The 26,731-nt window shown below is 33.5% G+C and overlaps 1 protein-coding gene across 3 annotated transcripts in view; it reads left to right on the top strand.

Moving 5' to 3' along the window:
- Positions 1 to 794: 794 nt before the first annotated feature.
- GRL (transcription activator) overlaps positions 795 to 26,731 on the top strand; it is a 31,411-nt gene continuing 5,474 nt past the window's right edge. Inside the window, exons 1-21 of one of the 3 annotated variants that reach the window (XM_068612351.1) lie at positions 795 to 1,310; positions 1,774 to 2,208; positions 2,297 to 2,371; positions 4,980 to 5,060; positions 6,354 to 6,434; positions 6,557 to 6,639; positions 9,521 to 9,605; positions 12,193 to 12,318; positions 12,415 to 12,522; positions 13,888 to 13,932; positions 14,006 to 14,148; positions 14,898 to 15,030; positions 15,620 to 15,730; positions 17,082 to 17,160; positions 17,488 to 17,681; positions 22,999 to 23,144; positions 23,999 to 24,080; positions 24,235 to 24,345; positions 24,948 to 25,073; positions 25,138 to 25,277; positions 25,362 to 25,458. In XM_068612351.1, coding sequence (XP_068468452.1) covers positions 1,789 to 2,208; positions 2,297 to 2,371; positions 4,980 to 5,060; positions 6,354 to 6,434; positions 6,557 to 6,639; positions 9,521 to 9,605; positions 12,193 to 12,318; positions 12,415 to 12,522; positions 13,888 to 13,932; positions 14,006 to 14,148; positions 14,898 to 15,030; positions 15,620 to 15,730; positions 17,082 to 17,160; positions 17,488 to 17,681; positions 22,999 to 23,144; positions 23,999 to 24,080; positions 24,235 to 24,345; positions 24,948 to 25,073; positions 25,138 to 25,277; positions 25,362 to 25,458 — 2,466 coding nt within the window. In that variant the 5' untranslated portion in view covers positions 795 to 1,310; positions 1,774 to 1,788. The remainder of the gene's footprint in view (positions 1,311 to 1,773; positions 2,209 to 2,296; positions 2,372 to 4,979; positions 5,061 to 6,353; positions 6,435 to 6,556; positions 6,640 to 9,520; positions 9,606 to 12,192; positions 12,319 to 12,414; positions 12,523 to 13,887; positions 13,933 to 14,005; positions 14,149 to 14,897; positions 15,031 to 15,619; positions 15,731 to 17,081; positions 17,161 to 17,487; positions 17,682 to 22,998; positions 23,145 to 23,998; positions 24,081 to 24,234; positions 24,346 to 24,947; positions 25,074 to 25,137; positions 25,278 to 25,361; positions 25,459 to 26,731) is intronic. The other 2 variants (XM_068612352.1, XM_068612354.1) reach the window with 2 other exon arrangements.

The following is a 26,731-nucleotide window of genomic DNA, read 5'->3' as shown; positions in this document are numbered from 1 at the left end:
GTAATTCTTCCACGGAATACAAGACTACCATCATCATATGAAGTTGGTCTCTATTATTGACATTAAGTTTTATAATTTTTTTATAATACATTTTAAAGTAATTTATGATTTATTAATTAATAATTTAAAAAAGTATAATTTTCTTTTATAAATCAATCATTTAAAATAAAAAAACCAAAAAATTATTTTAAAATATGATATCCTAAACACAACTTCTAAACGAAATAAACAACTATTCAAATTTTTGTCAAGACTAATTACTTAATAGAGAAAGAAACATTACAATGAAATAGTGAAAACAAAGACAAGTGTATCTTTTATTTTATGATAATAACAAATTAAAAATATAATTAAAAAAGAAGTAGATTTTATAATAATTATTAAAATAAAAAATTATTATAAAATAAATATCATAGTTGTAGAGTTATTAAGAATACCTATTATTAATAAAAAAAATGTACATTCAATTTTTTACAAAATAATTATAAATACCAATCTCTTTATTAATAGTTATAGATAATAATAAAAAAACAACAAAATATTCAATAGATAATAATGAATAAAAGTTTCTTAAAAGTGTGTAAAATAGTATCTATCAGAAGACATTATTAACTTTTTAACTGGACTTTAAATAACAATAGAAAATCAATATGCATTGTAACCCCTCCCCTAAAAGGAAAATAATAAAATACAGGAAGCTCCATTAACTTTTCAAATTAATGTTTGAAAATTAAAATATTTTAAAAACTGTAAACTAGTATTTTAATTATACAACTTTCAAAATAATAATTTTCATAACATAATATGGTATGTACATGGAAGAGTCTACGGAGAGAGGAAGTACGCGGGCATACGAATAGGCACGTCGTGAAGAAGTGAAAGCAAAGAAATGGAACTGAGAACTAATCTGAAAAAGAAAAGAAAGACGGCGGATCTTGCTTTTGGGATTTAATTAAAACTTCAATTATTTATAGTTGGAAAAAAAAAAAGAAGGAAAGGAAAGGAAAAGAAGGTAACACTAATATCCAGGCTGAAAGTGGAACCAGCTCCCGCACTTGCATTGCATTGCAACCACACCACTCCCATCTCTCATCTCTCATCTCACATTTCATAATTCATATTCAATTCCATTCCAATTTCCACTAACCACACACTCTCAGATCTGGCATTCCCGCATATTTCAACCATTTTCTCTCTCTCTTTCTCTGCTGCCTAAACTTTGAGCTTCTTTCTCTCTCTTCCCCGTTGAATTTGGTTCCGTGCAAAGAAGTGCTTCTTCTGTTTTTCCGTGGTGCAGTTTTACTCACAATGTCAGATTTGTTGTTACATTTGCTATTTCCTATTTTATCTTTGGTTACTCTGCTACTTAGCTCATCACCGCTAAAAGTGGAATTAGGTTTTAGCTCTCTTTTTAATATCGTGCTTAAACTGCAAATTCATGCTTACAATTCGCTAATTCACTTGACTAACGTCTCGTGTGTGCTATGAAATTAACTGTGTTGTTGATTGTTAGCTCATTTTTCTGTTGTTTATTTTATATATGTTAGGGAGCAGAACACCTGTGCTGTTTTTTAAGATATTAGGTTTAGAGTTGAGGATATTTGTTAGACGTTCTTTTTATGGTAATGGAATCGAATTTGGAGTGGTTTTATTTGAATGTGAAAATTGAAATATAGTGGAATTGTGACAGTAAAGTGAGGGAAGCTCCAGAGATTAGTTGGGTTGGTGGTTAGTTTATACATGGGCTTGATTTGTGGAAAACTTGATATGCAGACTGCTTAATTGTTCATGGCAAAGTCGAGGCAAAAATTATCAAACCAGGATTCTTCGTTGTCACCTACTGCTGCAAGATCAAGGGACTGGGATGGGCCATCTAGATGGACGGACTACCTTGGAAGGGAAATGACTTCTCCATTGTCGTCTAGTAGCTCCAGGAATATATATCATGATGGGCAGTCTCAGGGCACAACTCCATCCCAATCACACAAGGGTATTAACATGCAGTGGGTTGTCCAACTCACTGAGGTTGCTGAAGGTTTAATGGCTAAGATGTATAGGTTAAATCAACTTTTGGATTATCCAGATCCAATCAACCATGTATTTTCAGACGCATTTTGGAAAGCTGGTGTGTTCCCCAACCTTCCTAGAATCTGTGTGTTGCTCTCTAAGAAATTTCCTGAACACTTCGGCAAATTGCAACTTGAACGTGTAAGAACTGATGTCTGATATGCTTTATATTTTGAATGTTGACTACGGCCTCTGTTAATTTCATCATTTGGGAAGAAAATGGATGCAGATAGACAAGGTTGCTTGGGATTCATTGCAAGATAATGCGGAGCTTCATTTACAGAGCCTGGAACCATGGGTGCAGGTACTATTATGATACTTTTTTTTATTGGCATGTGTTTCCCATTGGTAGCCCTTAAGCAATTAATTGAAGGTTTCCACAGTCCAGTTGCACGCCCTCATTAGACACCAAACTTTTCACATCCCTTCGCCCAATACCCAAGCTTTTAGTTTAATTGATTCATGCACCTCATCTTGCTTTTGCTGGATTAGTTTGAGTTATTTTAATACTATCCAAAGTCTACTTGTCAAGATCTTTCTTTATTCAATGTAGGAATAAAGAATAAACACAAGCCATAACTAAATAGGAATCTTCAAATTTTTATTTGCATTTGATTTCTAGATTTATTTCTTTTTCTTAGGAGGAAAGGTTCACAAGAGTGAAAGAGAAGGCTGAAGCTTGTACTAAAGTCTAAACTTGTTGTTTAGATTTAAAACCTATACACCAAAAGGTTTTTAAGCACACACAAACAACTTGCATTGAGACCCAGGAGAATACTTATACTCAATCAGACTATTATATATACTGTTGAGCAAATAGACTACCGATAGATACACCAAAAAACCAGTTACAACTTTTCCGAATCTTTTTTTTCGTCCAATGATAGTTGCTTTATTCATAACAAGATAAAAGGACGACAAACTACTGCTGCCAAGTGCTAACATCTGTCTATGTTCTTTTGTTTGGAGATTGTGCAGTAATCCTATTGTTCTTGTCTTGTGTAGCAATCCACCCTATACTTTAAAGTACCTTCAGTTTGGCATTCACTCTATGTTTCCTTCACATTATGTTTAATTCTGCTGATGACGTGAGCTACATTTTATTATTAATAAACTAAAATCTTCACACTATTTCTATGTCCAAGCTTCTATCTTGACTATATTTATAGCATAAATAGCTTACCATGCACTCTCATTATTTCTTCATAAATAATTCCTTTTGTGGGTTTGGCAACCTTGCTGCATTCTGAGTATTACTGTTTCTGTGCTTGTAATTTATGATAGGATAACTATTCCTTCCCCAGTTTTACTTCTCCTTTTCTTGTCTCTAATTTTTATTTTTTAATCCAAAAGGAGATGTGAATAGTTGTGATACATAACACTGAACTTGGACCTCCTATTTATACTAATAATCCAGGTTAAGGTACTAATGCAGTACAATTTGTACAAACCTAGCTTAATAACTGTCACAACTAATTAATACTGTATAGATAACGCTTTTAGGGTTAAATTTGAACACCACAACTGTAAACTTCAAGAACAGTGGGGTATCTACAAAGACAATATAGAATCACACACGTCACAAGTCACTAACTATTGAATTTGGGAGATTAGGAGAAAGAAGACGCAAATAATGTCCTAGACTCATGTAGTTGGGCTGTGCAGTTAAATGCAAATTGTTTGGAAAAGAAAGTGTTTGAATTAGGTGAGACCTAACTTTAGTTTGAGGTCTACTCTATTTGACATGTAGACTATGGTAAAAGAAACTTAAGATTAAAGTCATCTTATAATACTACAATACTAGACTTGAACCATGTAATAAAATAAAGAATCATTTTATGGATAAGAATCACAACAATTACATTCTCATAATCTCTAATTATAATAATCAAAACTTTTAAAATACGGAAACAAAAATATTTTGAAATGAATAGGAAGATTTTGAAGATATTTTTTCTTAATTACTATGGAGATATAGAAAATATTTTTATCCTAATAATATGCTATTTACAACAACTAGCGATTAGGACAAAAGTTAGATGCAATACCATAGGTAATGTTCTCTAATTGTAATTTTGCCTTAGTAATATGCATCGACATTTAATGGAATCAATTATTGTGCGGATAATCAAGATGAAATTCCATTATGATTGGAGAATATATGGTATTGTATCTAAGTTTTGTCTAGCATATTAATAAGGAAAAGTAAATAAGAAAAATAGGATGTTGATACCCCATTACTGTTCATGGAGTTTAGAGTAATAGTATTGTCCTTGCAAATATCTCACTTTTTTGTTTTTAGTCCCTGTAATTATAGTTTTGTTTTTATCCTTGCAAATTTATAATGTTTTACTTTCAGCCCCTGAATTTTTTTGGCGACACAAACTCTAATTTTTTTTGTATGTACTAAAACCAGAAAACACTATTATTACGGGACTAAAAACATATTTAACCTTATTTTTAACTTAGAGTAGTACCTTAATATTCTAACCATTCAGGTTTCATTTAACACAAACAAGGATTTGCAACATTGGTGCTCTATGCATTAAGAAAATTTACATTGTCAAAAGTTGTTTAGAAAAAGGCCCATTTCATCTTTATTTTATGCTTTGCATTTATTGTTTTATTTGATCATTCTATGGTTTATGTCCTCTTGCATTTAGCCTTTGTATGCACATCATCAGAAAAGTATAAGTTATATAAAAATGGAGCCGCATCTTCATTCTCTTGCTATCATTGGCCTTAATGAGATATATTATAGGTTTCTTTGTACTCATGATTTATGATTTTGTTCAATAACTATTTTGAATGGTGCCTATGTCAACTAGTCTTGCTTGTTTATGCCATATCTTTTAGATTTTCAATTTCATGTTACCTGAACTGATAAAGTAACGATTCTTTTGTGTGTGCAGCTACTACTTGATTTGATGGTGTTTCGTGAACAAGCTTTGCGACTTATATTGGATCTAAGCAGTACAGTAATCACCTTGTTGGTGAGTCTGAATATTGTTGCAAGGATCTTGAAAGTGGTTTATTTATACATATAACATTATATGATATGTGCCTAGTTCTCTCTTTATTTGAGTCTTGAGTGCAAAAGCTTTCATCATTGACGAATATCAGTGCTAGTGATAGGGATTTGGATATTGTGGGGGGTCTAAGTTCCACGTCGACTAGTACAGAAAGTTAGGTGGAATATTAAGTTTCTCGTTCTCCCTTTTTCAAAAACTTTTAAGGGTGGCTACCCAAGTGCTTATCAATTGTTATTAAAGCTGGTTGTCGATATCTTGAAAAGGACTGCCCGTTGAAGGTTCTTACCGACAAAGAAGTTGAGTTAAGTGTCACTAGGGGTGTCAAAGTGAGCAAATTCGGCCCATATAGGTTCTCTCACCACGGGTTAAACTAAAAATGGGTCAACTCAATTCGGCTCACTTTATGGTGAGCCAAAAAGTTTGCAATCTGGCTCAACCTACCATGGGTTAGTGGCTTAGTTGAGTTGATTTACTTAAGCATGGTTTTTTTTCCTCAACTTATTTATATATTTATTGCAGTCCAATTAACGTGGGTTGACTCAACCCACCTGTTTATTGGAGTACAATCAAGAATGATTTGTCATGGTTAACTCAAATCACCTATTTATTTCAGTTCATAAATGTTGTTGAGTTGAGCAAGGGGATTCAAAGTTCATCAAGAAATGAGTTACAAGTCAACCCACCTCTAAACCAGCTTGAACTCGTTTAACCCACGAGTTAAGTTAGGCAAGTTCATTTTAACCCATTTTATTAAAATTATTCTTTTCAACCCAACTTGGCTTAAACCCATGGTGAGTTGGGTTGTCTCACGGGTTTGATTCCATTTTGACAGCCCTAAGTGTCACTGAGTGAAGTGTCGTTGAGTGTGAGTTGTCGATATGTTGGGTATTTTTGGATATCCAAGTCTCACATCAAGTAGTATTATATGATTGGTGAAGTATTAAGTGTTTCATCACCCTTCCTTAACAACTGGCTTTTTGGGTTGGGTGCTTATGAGTTGGTATGATAAAAAAGTGGTGTCTCATCAAATTTCCTGGAAAGTCTTTCAACTTTTATGAAAGCTTCTATAATTGATGTAAATATAGGATAGGAAATGAGGTATTGTGAGTTTATCTTTGCCCTTTTTAGCTCATTCATCTAAAGTCACCACTTCATTCAAATGGTTTTAATAGTTGTCGTAGCATTCAAAATAAACTAATAAATAATAAGTTAATAATTTGTGTATATCTCTAATAACGTCTCAGTGTTTTGCAGCCCCATCAGAATTCTCTTATACTACATGCATTTATGGATCTCTTCTGTTCCTTTGTGCGGGTTAACCTTTTCTCTGAGAAGGCAAGTTAATTTCCCCTCAAATTTCTTGATTTTTTTTACTTATGAGAAGCTTTTATGTTATTGAAATAATTTTTTGGTAAACTATATGAGAGTAATTATCTAAACCAATTCTCTCATTACAGATGCCAAGGAAAATGTTGATACAAACCTATAACCTTCTACATGCAATGTCAAGAAATGAGCGAGACTGTGACTTTTATCATCGGTAAGAAATTTTTATAAGTTCTCTTGAATTATTGTCTATTTCTTGTAAACCATAATAGATAGGGATGGATGTTTACTTGCACATATGAACCTACTCTATTGTATAATTCAACTTTTAAGAAAATTTATCCACTCTTTCATTAATAGAGATGCATAAGAAAATGTTTCGAACAAATGTTGATGGCCATTTTCTATATGCAATTATGTACTCTTGGCTTGTGTTTAGGGATGACAAAAACCTATACATGTGGGTATTGTTTGAACCTATCCCGATGTTGACGGAGAATACTCAAATTGACCGGACATGGGTATGGGGATCAACATATACATGTCTGACTTATCCCTATTTTAAATTACTAAGAACCCTTAGTTTCTTTGATACTCTACTTTTAAATTTATGAAATTATAATTTCTTAATCGTTATTTGGAGTTGAAGAGAAGAAAATGTGTGCTTTTTTAGCAATAAATTCTTGATAACTATGTTTCCTTTCCTTTAATTTTTATTTTTGTAAGAAAATTATTTAATAAATATTTGGGTGGGTACGGGCATCGAACGAGGATAAGGATGAGACACAAATTTCATACCTGTTGGTTATCGGGGACAAGAATGTGTATAAGTTTTTACTTAGGGCACGAGAGTATAGTTAAACCTGCACCTGTCTCGCTTTGTTGCCATCCCTTGTGTTATTGGCACGTGTGAGTATACAATTTCTTTACTAAACAATAGTTAGTATTAACTATAGGCAAATGAACTCTTGTTAATATATTTGTTTTAGTTAAACAATTATAACCAACCCGTTTAGTTAATATAATTGTTTTTTGAGACAATTATAACCATCCTGTAACTATTTTGTACTACAAATAAATCTTTGTAATCAAAAGTCTTGGTGGAAATGTATATTTTCTCAATTCAATAATATATAAGTTTTCATTTCTCTCTACATAATTTTTAAACAACCTAGATCATTGGTTTGAGAGTGATAAAACAAGTTTTATTTCTTTCTGCTCAGAAAATTTAGCAACATCATTCCTTGTAATAACAATATCATCAACACAGACAACTAGATAAACACATTTCCTAGGAGAAGTGTGACAATAAAATTCTGAATAATCTGCTTTACTTCATTTCAATCCAAATTTCAACATCACGTGGCTAAATGTTTGATGGTGAAGGACATGAGATCTTTAGATATAGTTAGACTGTTTATAGAAGAATGAAGCTGATGTTTCTCTCGATGAGATAGTGTAGGATGATTTTCTTCTTGGCGGAATAGTATAGGATGGGCAAAAGGAAAGGGTAAAACCTGTTGAATAGAAGTAATGTGTTTTTCAGAGGATGAGAAAAAAGGATCTCTTTAAAGAATGAACATTAGAAAGCATGTACCTTTTACTCTTTGGATAATAACATTTTTTTAATCTTTTTTTGGAGAGGATAATACCGTAGAAATACATTTAATAGCCCTAGCAGACATGTTATATAGGGCAGGAAGAACATCCTGACCAAAACATACCCAAAGCCTTGGGGAGGGACATGACACAAGGATCCATATGGAAAAATGATTGAGGGAGAAATTTCATTTTCAAGTGCAGAAAATGTCATCCAATTATTAAAAAGAAAAGCAATTAGAGTTACATCACCCCAATGATGTACATGAATGTTTGCAGCAAATGCCTGTTTTTTCATAGTGTTGAGGTGTAGGAGAACATGTGGATTGATGTAAAATGTCATGTGAGGATAAGAACAAAGAAAGCTTAGAAGAGAAGTACTCCTTGGCATTATCACTCCTAAAAATTTTAATTACTTTCCCAAACTGATTCTTGATTTCATAGAAAAAGAACAGGAAAATAGATTAAAGTTTAGGTCTATTTTTCATTAAGTATACCCAAGCACATTTAGAAAAATCATAAAAAAATGTTACAATATTTAAAACCAAAAGATGTTACACGGTTTGGACCCAAATATTTGAATGAATGGTAGTAAAAATTGAGTTGCATGTTTTTTTAGTTTGCTTGAGAAAAAAGACCTTACATGTTTGCCTAACTGACATTATTCACAGCCTAACACTTTAATTTCCTAAGACTTGGAACCAGAAGTTTCAATTTTGACGAATTTGGATAATAATCCAATTGATCATGAACGAGCTTTGGAGACAAAACAATAACTCTAGATACAAACTCAAAATAGGAAAGACCCTGAGTCTCGTCTTCTTCTCCAATTATCTGACCTATACTACATTCTTGAATGACAAAAGAATAACATTAAATGTAACTGATCAATTTAAGGACTTGGTCAATTTACTCAAAGGGATAAGGTTGAAAGGATAATCAGTGATAAATAAAATAGAATAGAATTTAGATTCAATGAAGGGGAAAGAGAAACTAGACCAATTCCTCTGGAAGCAAATTTGCATCCATCAGCCTGCATGTGGTATTTTGAAGCCCGATTCAAAATACAACACCTATTTATACTCGGGCCATTATACAATAAAAAAAATCATGAACTGATAACAATTGAGGGGTTAAATGGGCAAAATACAATTCCTATTGAATGGAGGAGAAAGAGAAACTAGACCAATTCCTCTGGAAGCAATTTTTCTTACATCAGCCTGCATGTGGCATTTTGAAGCCCAATTCAAAATACAACTCCTATTTATACCGAGGCCATTGTACAATAAAAAAAATCATGAACTGATAACAATATAGGGGTTAATTTGGAAAAAGTAATCCTTTATGGGCGGAATTGATAAAGGATAATGAAATTAATTTACACCAGTTTTGATGTGTAAATTAATTTATTTTTTCCCTTACCATTTCACCCATTTTTTTATAGCAAATAAATGTTCATTATTTTAGTTGTAATGTGTTTCTATCCTACTTTACAGTTTGGTCCAGTTCATTGACTCTTATGATCCACCACTGAAAGGCTTACAGGAAGACCTAAATTTTGTGAGCCCTCGTATTGGAGAGGTTAGTTTCATCCTTTCCTAATTCAATATTATACAAATAATTGCCAGTACATATGGTAAAGAAGTCGAGTACGTTTTCCAGTCTTCTAACTAATTATTTTCTTTGTGATTCTGTCTTTTCATGATTAAGTTCAATTTATTTTCCTCAGCCTTTGTACTTTTTAGGAGCTGCATTAGTTGGTCTTAAATCTTGTGGAAGTATGTGAAATGTTTGCTTTTTATGGAGATAACTGGGTTTGTGATACTTTGTTTCACTTGCTCGAGATGGACAATACTATATTGTTGATTAAGTTATATCACCTTATCCACTTCATTTGCTTTGGAATAGAAACTGAGCGTTTGCTTTCTTTGTCATGTCTTGTATAAGGAGAACCATCTACAATCTTCTGTCGCTTAAAGACTGTCTTCCACAATCTCTTAAATGTTAGATATAAATAAAAGCATTTCCGTTCCTCCACTTCACTTAAATGTTGGTCATTTGGGTATCCAAGCCTCTTTGACCAAGTGGTCAGGAGTTTGATCGTTGCCTCCATCTTTTATAATTAAATTAAATTAAGTTTCAGTATGACGTAAAGTTTTCCCTTCACTCTATATTCCAAGTTCGAAGAGGCTTGTTATTGACAGATTAAAAACAATGCTGGAGCTCTACTTAAAGGCTCAAACCTTTTGAAGATTTGGTCCAACAGTATACAATATCAAAATTGAATTAATCATTTCAGCAGAAGTCACATTGTTGGTATGTTCTCAATCGTTTGGTTCCTTAAGTTAAAATTGAGACCTAGAGAAGACTGCATATGGCATTTGTTAAATGTAAAATCTCAGTACACTTTCTTAATAGTATGCTTCTGCTTCCAAATATATTATGATTTATTATCCATGATAACTTATTCAGTTACTTGTAATTTTATCAAATGAATAAGATATGTTCTCTAATTCAGAAAAAGAAGATTCAACACTTCAGACCTGGTTTTAACTATTTACATTATTTTTTTTTCACGTAAAGAATTGTTTTCTTAGTTAACTTCTTTATGGGTGAAATGCTGTATTTGGCAACTTAATAATATATTGGTGCTGTGAAATTGATAGATTAGCACATATTAGGGCCTGTTTAGACAAACTTCTCTGCAAAAACTCCTCGGAGAGAAAAATAAGAAGAAAAATTATGAAATTGATTTGTTTTTAAGTTAAAATTAATTCACATTTTTTAATCAAATGAGGAATGTTGTTGTATCACTATCCTTACTGACTGCAACCTAACTAGGTTAGCACCCTAGTCTGTATCAATCATCTCTAGTATTTCCAGACACTACATATATGAAAGAAAAATAAATACAAAAGTTGAGGGGCCTAACCAAACCCACAAACAAAATCTAAACTAATCAATATTAAAGGGAGGAACACCTTCCCACAAAAATAGCACTGACTTTTAATCCCAAAGGAAGCTGGACTGTCATCAGCACCTCTATCTCCTTCTCTATAATATGTTATATATGAAAATACATGTTTTAAAATCTCCATACACTTCATCCATCTATTCTTCAATCTCCAAGGGATCAGATCATGTTTGGAAAAAGCCATGATCAATGTAGAATCACTCTCTAACCTTATAAATCTCCATGCTTTCTGATGAGCAATTTTAGTAGCATGAATAATTCCCATAGCCTCTGCCTCACGCTGAGCTAACCTGAAGAGATATAGAGAAAAACCCCATATTCTTTGCTCTGAAGATTCCTCCACAAGCGGAAGTATTTAGATTTTTCATGTATGCTCAATGTTTATTACACTTAATCCAACCATCATCCAAGGGAAATCAATTAAGTTGAACAATCTTGTGTTCTTTCTTTGGCCTGCAAGCAATAGCAAACAATTTCAAAAGCTTAAATTCTTTTATAGTTTGTAGAAGTTCTTTCATATAGCTTGTCCAGATTTTATTTTTAACTTTGGGCATAAACTAATTTTAATCTATAGAGAAGTTAATTTCATTTATTCTTATTTTTCTCTCCTAAAAGTCCTTACGTAGAAGCTTATTTAGAGACACCCTTAGAAATATTTTGATTTCATTGTTTCCTTGATTCTTTCGTAGTTTTCATAGATAGCTCCTTTTAATTCATAAACTTTAGAGATTGATTATGTAATTCATGTATATAAGTATTCTACAGGATGTGATGTAAATATAATGACAGTTATTCACTCCCTAAAGTATTGCCATTAGAGGATTTGTTTTGATAAAACCCCAAGTCTCACATTGACTAGAGGTAGTTTAAAAAGAGTATATAAAATGATATTAAAACCCCAAACCTCATAAGCCGATTTTATGGATTGAGTTAGGCTCAAACCTAAATTATAAAATTATATTAAAACCTATTCTTGATTCATTAACAGACCACCTACCATACTTATCTACACACTAAGTACAATAATGGTGGGTGTGAGGATGTTCATCATTGAGAAAAACACAAGTCTCACTGTGACTAGAGATAAAACTTGAAAAGAGTATACACGTGGGGGTAACCCATATCTGTAACCAATTTTGTGAGGTTGACTTGGGTCCAAACCCAAATTATAAATTTTGATATCTTTTTTTCCAGGTGTTGGAAGCTGTGGGCCCTATTATATTTCTATCAACAGACACAAGGAAACTTAGAAATGAGGGATTTTTAAGTCCATATCATCCTCGTTATCCAGACATACTCACAAATTCTGCTCATCCACTGGTAATGTATATTTTTGTTAGTAAACCGTCTTGATATCGACTTCTTAAATTGATAACTTTAATTGCACTAATGCTCTCTTTTCATTTAATTCTGCAGAGAGCTCAAGATCTAGCAAATGTAACTGCATATCGAGAATGGGTGTTATTTGGGTATCTAGTCTGCCCTGATGAACTGCGCCGTGTCACTAGCATTGATATTGCTTTGGTAAACTTCATGCTTCATACCTGTACTGAGATACCTACATTGTGAAGTATGCAGTGTACTGAAATTGTTTGCTTTTACTGGGGCAAAAACACTACCATGTTAATATAATTATTGAGATTTGAACTGGTGACCTTCTAAACAAGAAAGCCTTATGTGCCCAACCATGTATGTTAATATTATTAGTAGATGATATTTGGAAAATGGACCCAGCTGAACAATTTGTGGTCCTTATATGTTTTCTTTATCCATGTAGTGATGATACTTCTGAATAAAACAATGTGGATGTAGCTAGGAATCTCTTATTGAATGAAGAACAAAGTCTCTGTTCTGTACTAGTAGTAAGTGCAGATTGAGTGTTGTAAGAATGTATATCCCTGAGAAATTAGAGAGACTCTGGACTATCCTGTTTAACAATTCTAAGCCCCAAATGACTTAATTCTCTCACCCTCCTGATACATATAGTAACCTTCTTAATTAACTATTACAAATCCTCCTAATTAACTCCAACTAACTTCTGTTTACAATTGGTCTTGGTTATCTTCTGGTCCATTACTTCTCTACTTAAAATAGACCTGCTTAACTTTAGGTCATACAGCAAGACAAAACTTTCACCTTGGCCTTAAGGTGAAAATCAGGAAAAGCAGATTTCAAGGGAGTGAGCAAGTCCCAGGCATTCTCAGTCTGGCAACCTTTTCCATTTGACTTGCAATTCCATTGCCCCTGCAGCATTTATTGTATTTGAAGTTCATGGGGTTGCAATGCTAATTTCCAGTCTCTAGATAGCTTGGTTGGTAAAGGCTGAGGTTTGCAACTCTTGACACAGCCTTCTTTAAAAGACATTTGAAAAAATTGTGTTCTCTTCTGTGGTGAGGCAATCGCGGAAGGATATTTGTTAAGAATGCTATAGAATATCTCATCTGGTCTTTTTTAAATAATATAGATGTAATATTTTTTGGTGTTAAGTCATGTGCTTGGTAAGCCATACAAATTACTTAATTTAAAAAATAATAAATAAATTTAAATTAAGTAATTGTATAATTAAAAAGTTATATATAGATTTATTATAGAGAGATAATAGTGGGATGGGTCAAGTTATAAGGGTGAGGCTCTAAGTCCACTAGAAAAAGTGTTATATTGTATTTGTGTGTCGAAGTCCAAACAAACAAACAACTCCTTAATAGCCACTTCCAAACCAACATTCACAAGTTTGAGATATAGTTTTATTTCAGATAAAAATGACACTCTTTACTTACTAATAATCATCCAAATGTTGTCATAATTACGATAAGGTCTTATATTGAAGTAGTGTGGGTTTTAGTTATTCTAAGTATACTTCCTAAGTTCTGTTTGGCCCTGGTATTTCAGGTTGTATTGAAGGAGAATTTAGTCCTCACATTATTCAGAGATGAGGTAATTTTTTCTCATTGACTTTAGAATAGTGTCCTTAGCTACAGCAGTTGACAATATGTAAATGAATACACAGTACATTCTTCTGCATGAGGATTACCAACTGTACGTTCTTCCTCGAATATTAGAGTCTAAGAAGATGGCAAAATCTGGACGCACAAAGCAAAAAGAGGCAGATTTGGAGTATAATGTTGCAAAACAGGTTGAAAAAATGATAAGGTACATATAAAATTCCTGTTCAAATTTAATGTCTCACAGGATATGAGAGATTGAGATAGTCAAATTTTGTGAGTTGTCCATGACTCTATAATTATCCAGGTTACTTTTTTCAGTGATTTGGTGACAGAATTCTAAGTTGTCTTAGAATAATTCTGAAAACAGCTATGCATTCTAAAGGCTTGGTACTTATTAATTATTGTCCATTTTGTGGACATGCCTTGATTATTTGATGCGCTTAGAATTTAATATAATAGAAGGGAGCAAATTTTGTGGTATCACTAAAAGCCTTTACCATTTTGATAACTGCTATGCATCAGAATTTGATGAACTTGACCATTTTTCGGTTGTAGTTATTCTGTCAATGTTAGGATTAGGGAAGTTTAAGATTTCACACTTGGGTGTTTCATTTTACAGGATTCAAGGTTTTTGTAGCCTCTATAGATTTTGGATGTACTTTTTTATTTTATTTTTGGGGTTTGGCACAAAGTGGTTCACTTAATAAAACTGAACTAAATGATGGCCTTCTAAATTCATGGAGACAACAATAAAGAATCAAATATTCTTATATTTTTTGAAGGAAAACTTTCTGTGTTGTTATTTGTTATGTGAAATCACTCTTTCAACTCTTCTACTTTTTTATATGAATATTTGTTATTCTTTTCTGGGTCTTTTCTTGTCATTTTTTATGGTCAATCCTCCTTACTATCACAACTGACAGTGCTCATCGCAAAACTGTTTGACTTTTTCAGTGAAGTGCATGAGCAAGCAATATTATCTTGTGATGCTATTCATCATGAAAGGAGAATTTTATTGAAACAAGAGATTGGGAGAATGGTGCTGTTTTTTACTGATCAGCCCAGTCTGTTGGCCCCTAACATTCAGGTGTCTTTCTTTTTGCATTTTGAAGCATGAAAAAAATGTTGACTCAGACATTTTGTTACTGAAACTTTTGGTATTGTCATGCTTGTAAATATTCTTGATTTGATTTTATACAAGTGCATATTATTACATCTATTCTGTGGATTCATATATTAAGAGAGTATAAATCTTTAGAAAAATTACGAAAAAGGAGCTCTAGAAAAATATTTCTAGTTACTCAACTTGTTAACAGGAGTGTTTTTACTGTGAAACCACTTAATTAGTTATCAACCAAGTGGATAATTGTTTCTAAAATGTTCTACAACTAATTTTTATGTGTAATTTCCAGGTGGTTGGCATGCATATGTAGACACTTAAAAGTTAGTGTTAGGCTGTTAGCATGTTAAATTAGTGGGCTTTTACATATACATTTCTAGACTTGTCTTTGGTGGACTGGTATGCTAAATTCAAATAAAATTTCGGTCCTGGGAATTTGAACATAGTACTGGAAGTGTCTTTAGCTTTGTAAATAGTTATGTAATTTTGTTTTAGTATTTCATGTATCTTCACTTCTTAAAATATTCTGTTTGAGAGAATTTAATCTTTTATGCAGATGGTGTTTTCTGCCTTGGCTTTAGCCCAATGTGAAGTGATATGGTATTTCCAACATGTAGGAGTTGCATCATCAAGATCTAAAACTACTCGAGTGGTACCAGTTGACATAGTAAGCTTTTATCTCTTACTTTTTTATTGCCTTGCTTTTAATGAAACTAATGCCCTTTTATAAGAAAATCACAAACTTTTTCAATGTTAAGGTACAATATATATATATCCTTAATAATAAAAGCCATCCTCGGCAATTTTAGACTACGAATGTATACATATTATAGAAAATACGGGAGCAATAAAATTAACCTAATTTCAAGAACTAAGGTAACTAAATCTTTACAAATAAGGAAAATAAATATTGAATTATTCTACACATTCTCAAGTCGGGACATGCAATTTATTATTTTTGGAGATTTCACAACTAGAGATATATCCAAATTATAGTACATAAGTGGGTGTAAATCTCACCTTACAAGCTAGTTTTGTAAGATTAAGTTAGGTCTAAAGTTTACATTCTAAGATGGTATTGGCTTTTATCCTAATAAGGTTTGTTGGGCATACCATACCACCCATTATCGGACCAATACCAAACTATTTATAAATATCTTGTCCCACGTTCGAGATGTTCAATTCTCGACATGAGGGGTTGTATTGGAGATCCTGCACTGCTAGTAATGTGACCAATTATAATATAAGTGAGTACAAACTCTACCTTATAAGGCGATTTTGTGAGGTTGAGTTAACTTAAAACCCACTTCCTAAGAATTATCTCCAACTTACATGTAAGATCTTGGAAGTGCTTATGCATGAAGTCTTTTGGTCAATACATTTGTCAACTAAAGTTAAAGGGAAACATGTAGTAACTATGAGAATAATATATACTTTTTCCTTGATGAAATGCTAGTTCATCACTATTTTTTGTCCTATCATGTTGAGTTGGATTGTGTGCAATATTGATGGTAGACTTATTGTTGCAAAAAGGCTTCATACTTAATCTTGATATCATCAAGTATAATTTTGACCTACGACAGTTCACTAATCCCTGAACCGCGATATTCTACCTTTGCACTAGTCCTCACAACCATATTTTTCTTCTCACTCTTCCATGTTACCATATTACCACCCAAAAAACGTACCTTGAGGTAAATCTCCAATCACATCAAACTTTACATAGTCTACATCTGTACATAGTTGCATAGACAATTTTCCCTGCTTTTCGCCATCCCTGTGTGCATTGAAAGGGAAGAGAAAGGGGAAAGAGTCAAATTTGATATAGGGACTGCGTCATGTGAAAAATATGTCATCTATTTGTAATGGACATGAATAGTTTGAAAAATGCCTTTATTTGCCACTTTATTAAAGGGCTGTCACTGGGTAACAAACTCTTGTCTCTAGTTTTCTTTTACCATGTAGTTGGAATCTATTGATAAGGTGGTTGACTTGAAATTTCATGATCATGTTTTCAGGATCCAAATGACCCAACAATTGGATTTCTGTTAGATGGAATGGATCATTTATGTTGTTTGGTACGCAAATACATTGCAGGTTAGATTAGCTTTATGTGTACTGACTTATCCTGCATTAGGGAATATGTACTATCTTTGGTCCTTTATCCAAGAAACAATTACGTGTATCTTTTTTTGTCCTAATTAAAAGAAATATAACTTTGATTTGAGATGTATTAATTGCTAATTTTCTTTTATACCCTTAATTTATTATGAAGTCTATTGATGAGGCACTCCCGAATTCCTATGCAAGTAGATGCATTCATTGGCTTGTTAACAAATTGATGCTACACTAGTATATCGTTTCTCTTTAATTTATTTTTAATGGATATTTTGGTTGTTAAATGTTGTTTCATTTTGAGTGCAGCAATTCGAGGTTACTCATTGTCATATCTTTCATCCTGTGCTGGAAGGATCCGGTTTTTACTAGGAACTCCCGGAATGGTGGCTCTTGATATTGATGCTAGCCTGAAAGGACTATTTCAGCAGATCGTTCACCACCTTGAAAACTTGCCCAAACCACAGGGTGAAAATATATCTGCTATCACTTGTGACCTGTCGGTATGTGAGACATCTGTAGTGGCCATTTTCTAATATCTTAAGTGTGGGATGGGATGTGTATGCTTTTTGGATTACAGTGCTTTACAATCATTGATATAAATATTCTTGCATTGAGTTAATAATTCTCAGAAATTGGGGTAGAATAAATTGATTTCAAACATTTATGCTACAAATACTTCAGTCATATATAGAAGGCTGGAGAGCTAATTTAGGAAATACAATAACAGACTTATTTAATTAGATCCCTATGATTCAGGGATATAATCAAGGATATTTCCCTTAGTCACTTTAACTGTAATATGCTAAGTATTAAGAATGAAGAAAATAAATATAGGATTGATATCCCTTGTGTAAAATACACACATAGGGGTGTTTATTTATAGATAAAAATAATAACAGAATCAATAACATAATAACATAATAATATAAACTATGGGCTAAGCTCGTTACATTCAACTTTCCCCCTCAAGCTGGTGCATATAAATCATATGTACCAAGCTTGTTACAAATATAATCAATTCTAGGTCCTCGTAAAGATTTAGTGAAAATATCTGCTAATTGTTCATTCGAAATAACAAATTCAGTCTTGATGTCTCTAGGCACAATCTTTTCTCGAATGAAATGACAATCAATCTCTATGTTTGGTCCTTTCATGAAAGACGAAATTTGAGCTAATATGAAGGGCAACCTGATTATCACTTGAGTGTCATTTGATTGACTTCTCCAAATGGCAATTCTTTGAGTAACTATTTAAGCCAAATATGCTCACAAGTAGCTAAAGTCATAGCTCTATATTCCGCTTCGACATTAGATCTTGTCACAACATTTTAGAAGTTAAATTAACAGCAATAGGAACACAATACCCGAAAGTGGATCTTCTATCAGACGTAGATCCTGCCCAATCGACATCTAAATAACATACAACTCTAGTATGATTATTGTGACCGTATAACAAACCTTTTTCAGGAGAACCTATAATGTATTATAATATACGAATAACTACATTTCAATGATCAACATATGGTGAATTAAGGAATTAACTCACCACACTAACAACAAATGAGATATCTGGACAGGAGTGACCGTAAGATAATTCAATTTTCCAACTAATCTTCTGTATTTCTCAGGATCTGAGAGAGACTCCCCCTGACTAGGTAGGAGTTTGACATTAGGGTCCATAGATGTCTCAACAAATTTTGAATTCGTTAATCCAGTTTCCTCCAAAATATCCAATGCATACTTCCTTTGAGAATGAACAATACTATTGATTGTGCTACCTAAATCCCCAAGAAATATTTGAGTTTGCCAAGATCTTTTGTCTGAAAGTGTTGACAAAGGTGTTGTTTTACCTGTAAGATGCCATGGTGATCATTGCCTGTAAGAACAATGTCATTAACATATATTACGAGATAGGTACACCTAACAATCGAGTGACGGTAACAAACTAAATAATCTGCTTTACTGCGAGTCATACCAAACTGTTGAACAACTTGGGCTAAATTTTCCAAACCAAGCCCTGGGAGAGTGCTTGAGATCCTATAAGGATTTGCTGAGACGACATACCAATCCAGAAAACTTCCTTGAGCGACAAAGTCAGAAGGTTGCTCCATATAAATTTCTTTTTGTAAATCCCCATAAAGAAAAGCATGGCATTCAGTTGATATAGAGACCATTGTTGGAGAGCAGTCATGGCTATGAAAGCGATCTGAAGCCATCTTTGCTACTGGAGAAAAAGTATCACCATAGTCTAAATAAAAAATTTGGGTATAACCCTTAGCCACAAGATGAGCTTTGAGACGATCAATAGTACCATCAGGACCAATTTTGATATCCAAAACCCACGTGCAACCAACAAAAAATTTCCCAGAAGGTTAAGGAACAAGGTCCCAACTTCCATTATTCTACAGTGCACTCATTTCATCAAGCATGGCCTGTCGCCAATCAGGATGAACATCACCTACAAACTTTGGAATGGACACAAAAGAAAGATGAAAGAGAAGTGGGAAACAATATAATGTGGAGAGGATTTATGGGTCGAACGTATATCTTTATGGATGAAAATGGGAATATCAGGTTCAACTATCGGAGCCGAAAGGGACGGAGGATCTGGTACTAGAGGAGAGGCATCTTGTGGACGATGGGATGACTGACGACGACTGTAAACTTGAAGAGGTGGTGGAGGAGGAAAATCTTTAGGCACACTAGATATAACAAGATGATCAAAGACAACTGGAATATATACTTGTTTAGATGGAGACACAAGTGCAAAAGATAAAGACTTAAAATAAAATAAAAAGAAGACTCAATGAAGGTGATATCTGCAAAAATGAAATAACGGTTAAGAGAGAGTGAAAAACATTTATATCCTTTTTGAGATCTAGTAAACCCTAAAAAAATACATTTATGTGACCTAACAAATAATTTATCAAGACCAAGACAACAATTGTGAACATAGCGTGTAAACCCAAAAACTTTAGGTGGTAAGGGATGAAGAGGTTCAAAAGGAAATAAAGTAGAATGAAGAGTTTTATTCTCTAAAATCGAAGATGACATACGATTAATTAAATAACATGCACTAAGAATAACAACACCCCAAAAACGTTGAGGAACATTTCCATAAAGTAACATAGTACGAGTAGTTTCAACAAGATGTTTATTCTTGTGCTCAACCACTCTATTTTGTTGAGGGGTATAAGCACATGAGGTTTGATGAAAAGTGTCATGAGATTTCATAAAAGTGGTAAAATAAGGACAAAGACACTTACGAGCATTATCATTGCGTAAGATTCAAATCGAAACTCTAAATTGATTTTCAATTTCGTTATCAAAAGATTGAAATCTAGAAAACAACCCAGAATGATATTTCATTAAAAATAACCAAGTACATCTTAAATAATCATCAATAAAAGTAACAAAATACTGAAACCCTAAATTAGACTTAACACGACTTGATCCCCAAATGTCAAAGTGAACTAAGGCAAAAGCGGATGAAGCACATTGTGAGACACTACTAGGAAAAGAACTGTGACTTTGTTTACCTAAATAACACGACTCACAAGACAAACTACTAGGAAAAGAACTGCGACTTTGTTTACCTAAATGACAGGACTCACAAGACAAACTAGACACTTTGGACAGACTTGGAACAAGGTGTTTCATCTTGGTAAGACTAGGATGACTTCGCTAAGCATGAATGAGAGATGGAGAATCCATAATCGTGCCAAGATGTGGAAATGTTCGTAGGTGGTAAAGATGATGAGACTCACATCCGGTGCCAATCATCCGTCCTGCTGTAAACAAATAGAATCTTTGGTAAAAGAAATAACACAATCAAGGGAATGAGTTAGATGACTAATGGATAATAAGTTAAAAGGAGATTCAGAACATAAAGAACATTATCAATAGATAAATAAGGAAGATGAATAGTACCAACACCTTGGGATGAGACCCTAGAGCCATTGGCCATGGTAATGGATGGTAAATAACCGAAAGTAAACAAGGAAGAGAAAAAATATTTATTACCAATAATATGATCGGTGGCACTTGAGTCAAGAACCCAAGGACCAAGAGAATTGAAGTGAGTAAGGCTAGCAAAAGGTGTACCTGAATGTGCAACAGAAGCAATGAAACCAAAGTTCTGACGATCCTCTTACCATTTAAGAAATTCATTGAAAATTGCAAGCTGGCCTGAGATATCAAATGAAGTAGGGTCCATAGTAGAAGGTTGCACAGGAACAAGCAACTGCAATAGCTCTAGGAGGACTTGTGATGCCCTTTGCTTGACTTGGAAGGGCGAGTGAGATCATAATGTTGAGAGATTAAAGTAGAAAAGTCATTAACTGAAAGAGGTATATCAGTGATGTGTTTACCCGATACACACAGAAGGGTAGAACAAGTGAAAGTAAAATTGGGAAGCACAGGAGATCCCAACATTTGATCACAGACATGCGAATAATCATCAGGAAGGCCATGTGTGCCCAATAACATGAGGAACTTGGACTGTTGCTCTAGTTCTTGAGAAGGAGTGGAGGCAGAGGCAACAATTCATTAAAATCATAAAGAGCATGTAGTTTACATAAATATTCAACCATTGTACCTTTAAGACGTTTGGGAGAAACAAGGGTAAAGAGATTTTGACACACTATAAAGACGAGTATGATTGGTGTATAATAACTTCGCCTATTTCCAAACTTCTGAACATGTTTCAAAAACACAAATTTTTTTAGAGATGAGTGAATAGTAGATTTAATAACAATGCATAATTGAGCATCAATTTTCAACCAGCAAGAAGCCGCATTTGCAATAACATTGCGAACACATTAGGTAAGATGATCAACATAATCTTGACTCTTAAGCCATAATTTAATAATTGAGGCCCAAATGTCATAATTAGTTCCATCCAATTTTTCAATAGAAAGATGAACATTGACATAATTAGTTTATATAGATGGATTGGCCATATTGACATTTGAAGAAGCCATAGATCCATTCGCTGGCGACACAGTGGTAGGAGACGAATCAAGTCTAATGGTAGGACACGAATCCATAGATCTAGTTGTTGTCCAATTGGTGACAACGGTGGCAATAGCAGCAGCCAATGTAGTTAAAAACGTGAGTAAAATTGCAAAATCGTACAATGCATTTGAGATGATTGATAGCAATGAAGGCTATTGTCTATGGTTTTGGTATGCGCTGTCTGAGGTGGCTCCCAAAATTTGAGATCTCTGATACCCATCTTAGAAATTAGAGTAGAATATATTGATTGTATACATTTATGCTAAGAATACACTAGTCATATATACAAGGCTAGAATGCCAATTTTGGAAATACAATAACAACACTTATTTAATCAAATCCCCATGATTCAAGGATATAATTAGATCCCTATGATTTAGTCATATTTCCCTTATTAATTGTAATATGCTAAACAAGGAAATAATAAATGCGGTTACGGACAATAATCATAACCAAGATGCCACTTGCTACTTTTGTAGAATTTATTTCATTCTGAATATTTTGTGCACATCATTTGCTTATAAACCAAGTCATTGGAATTGTAAAGAAGAATAGTTGAAACTCATGCTAGAGTAGAATTTATTTCATTCCGAATGTTTTGTGCACATCATTTGCTTATAAATCAAGTCATTGGTATGGTAAATAAGAATAGTTGAAATTCATGCTAGAGTTCTTATGCATGCAAAGTTTGTATAGCCCTTTTAGTGTCAGACCCTTAGTTTCTAGTTTTTATTTGTCATTTCTCTTTATTTTCTAGTCATAGACTACGTAATGTGTTAAGAGCGTTCCTTACTATTTTCAGGATTTTCGAAAGGATTGGCTATCAATTTTACTGATAGTCACATCTTCACGTTCATCCATAAACATTAGGCATTTGGAGAAAGCTACAGTTTCCACTGGCAAAGAAGGATTATTGTCAGAAGGGAATGCTGCTTACAATTGGTCCAGGTTTGTATCCACAATTTTAATTTCCTTACTATGCCATTCTGATACTTATTTGAGGAATTCATTAATCAAATGATTAACTGAATCTTTAAAATCCGCTTTCTCCCACCTCCCCACACCATTTATAAGAAAATGAGATTTACCATGTTAGAGGAAAATCATCAGCTTTTTGTGTAAGATCGTATGATTTTACAATCATGAGCGTTGGCTGTGTTACAAGCACAATGTCAATAAGTATTGTGATTTTGTGAGATTGCAATGGCAGCTGTGCAAAATTGTGGGTTGTTCTGTCTTCGTGTCTAGGAAATTTTTTATGTTTTCTGACCTGTGACCTATTGTGACCCGGAATGCTCTGCTCCTGAAAACCCTAAATCTTCCAAAACAGACAACTTTACTTATCAATAGCGAAAATGTTTTTGCAGATGAACTTAATTTAGTTTGAATTAGTATATTGAATTGAGGAACATAATGCTATATCTTTTTGCTGAAGATTTCTTGCTTTCTGCCCTATAATTAAGTTGATTTTGTATCCTCATTGTGTGCTAATCAAATAGTTTCTCTGACTATTAGTAACACATCACAAGGATTCATCCCTGCCCCATTGTTGTACTAGGAGGATATCTTGATTTTGTGTCATGTATTCTCTTCTCTTTTATAATTTATATATATTACTAGAGGGCCGTGTGTAGAATTATGCTTTTAGATTATGGCTTGTATTATGCAATTACTCACATCCGTGTAAATACAAATACCATAGCATGCAGCAGAGTTAGAGATTCCAGACAATTTCTCTATACATAATAAATTAAAAAAACTTGGAAGATATAATTATGGCATAGTGATTCTCTTTTATGCAGATGTGTAGATGAATTGGAATCCGTACTTTCAAAGCATGGTAGTCTTAGGAGGCTGTATTTCTACCACCAACACCTCACAGCTGTGAGTGCCCATATTCCACACCCAACTTATTTATTTATTCAGTTTCTCTAGAATGAATGATGCCTAGTTTGTACGCTAAGACGTTAACCTTAGGGTATGGATTTAAGTTGCCCCTTTATTTTCCATTTTAACCCAAACTATGTTCCTATAATAGGTTTTTAGAAACACCATGTTTGGTCCAGAAGGGCGTCCTCAACACTGCTGTGCATGGCTTGGGATTGCTAGTAGTTTTCCTGAGTGTGCATCTCCGATTGTTCCAGAAGAGGTAAAAACAAATCCTTGAGAGCAGTTTTACTTTAACTCTCAAGTAGTGATCAACATTAGTAAACCGTTACTAACGCCTTTTGATGGAGGCTTGGAGTTACATTTTGCTTCCTTTATGGTGGTATTTTGTTGCTTTCTTTTGCTTACTTGAATACTTGATCTGCAAATATTCAGAATATTTACTGCAATGCAATCTTTTATTTTCATTAATATCTTTGTTGAAGGAAAATGGAGAAACTTATCATTACAAAAATAAAAATAGATTTAATGTTGCTTATGGATCTGTTAAAAGTGGTGGATTCACATATAAGGCTTCATAAAATTTCTGAATAAGGAGTTCTGAAATGTTCTGTTTGAAACTACATAGTAATTGTGGATTGTGATTTCACTGCAAATCTATACTTCTCTTATCTCATCAGTAGTAAAAACTCAAAAAGTATAAATAATGCCAATACCTTTGAAAAATGAAACCTCATATTGACTTAATAGTCATGTAAACTTCCATTTCCTACTTCCTGATTGATCATTAGGTGTTATATGTGATGATAGCAAGATATGGAAATATTGAACTAAGGTCGTGACTGTAAATTTTGCTGCAAGCAGGTTACAAAAATTGGCAGGGATGCTGTTCTTTATGTTGAATCTCTGATCGAATCTATCATGGGAGGATTGGAAGGATTAATAAATATTCTTGACTCTGAAGGAGGATTTGGTGCCTTAGAGAATCAGGTAAAAATACTTTTAGCTAACAAGTTACCTCCATTTCTGAAAGGTAACCTTTGGATTTCATCAGCTTCTTCCAGAGCAAGCAGCTTCGTATCTGAATCAGACGTCAAGAGTTTCCATTCCATCATATAAATCTCCAAAAGGAACCGCTGGTTTTCCTTTACCTGGCCATGAGAGCTTTCCTGAAAATAATGGTTCTATCAAAATGTATGTCATAATAATCCCATCTAAAATATGTATGAGTAACCAATAATTATATTCTTTTAATTTGTCTACTGTTTTTAACGACAGGTTAGAAGCTGCAATGCAGAGGTTGACCAATTTGTGCTCAGTTTTAAATGATATGGAGCCTATATGTGTTTTAAACCATGTCTTTGTACTGAGAGAGGTTAGGAATGGATTTTCCTTTTCTTCCTCTTTTTTCTTCTTGAGATTTACTTATCTGTTGAAAACAGTCAATAGCGCTATATTTGCACAAAATTTGGCCAGTAAAAAATCTATGCTTGAATGGGTAACAATTATCAGCTCTTTTGAAGAAACTGTGTATCATGGTCCAGTGTAATATAACTAAAGCAGTAAAAGATGTCATGATGTTTTGATATGCAAATCCAGGAAGGATTCTAAAACAGTAAAAATATTATAAAGATATTTGTGTATGATAGAATGGAGAGAAATAGGAACAGGGTGAGTCTTTTGTTAATGGAAAATGGAAATGCGCCTTATTTTTTGGATATGGAAACATACAACTAGTAAGGGATGTTTTCCTAGTTTTATTGCTTAATATCAGGGTTTCTGAATAAAGGAGGTTATGTAAGAAAACATGCATCAAGGTTGTAAAAGATGTTTTAAAATAGCATAAGAAAGAGGTATTTCTATTTTTGATTTTTTTTTATGGAAAATCCATGTTTAAATATATGAATTTATTCTTTTCTCATTTTCATTAGGCTGATTTAAAAATTCTTCTTTGTGAAATCTCATAACTCTAGTGTAATTTTCGTGAGGAGCTGTTTCTTATTGATATATTGATTTTGGTAAATGATGTCCTGCCTCTCACTCCTAGAACCTAGGGATCGAGCTTAGAAATTTTGTCCTACAGTGGTTGTAATCAAGGAAGAACAGTAGGGAAATAGTCAAGTCAAGAACAGTAGAAATGGAGGTGGATAATGCAACTTTAGGTCTAGAACCCTATAGAGAGTTTCAGATGTAAAAGTATTGTTATAATGATAGCTAAATCTGCTTACCAAAGTTCCCCTGAGCCTCTTATTGATAGAAGTTTAAGCCAAGAGCCCTAGAAACCTTCTATCCAAGTCATGTATCTAGATTGTAGTAGTATTATGAAATAAATAATGGCCCGGAGGCATCACACTGCAATGATAATGATTGGACATTGGTTGGAGTTAGATCTTCTTGTTGAAGATTCCACATCGACTAGAGATTGAGACAATTCATTGTATACAAGTGGGGGCAAACCTCACCTCATAAGCCGGTTTTATGAGGTTGAGTTAGGTTTAAAGTCCCCTTCATAATATGGTATCAGAGCCATTTCGAGCCTATCCTAGCGAGTGTTTGTTGGGCTTATCAGGCCACCCGCTATCGGACCGTTATCGAACCACCCATCATATGTTATCCCACACAGGAGCTGTCACTCTCGGCGTGAGGGA

The sequence above is a fragment of the Phaseolus vulgaris genome, chromosome 2 (assembly GCF_051622355.1).
Source record: "Phaseolus vulgaris cultivar YP4 chromosome 2, ASM5162235v1, whole genome shotgun sequence".
Lineage (NCBI taxonomy): Eukaryota > Viridiplantae > Streptophyta > Magnoliopsida > Fabales > Fabaceae > Phaseolus > Phaseolus vulgaris.
The sequence above is the reverse complement of the archived record's forward strand: the minus strand, read 5'-3'. Positions and strand labels throughout refer to the sequence as shown.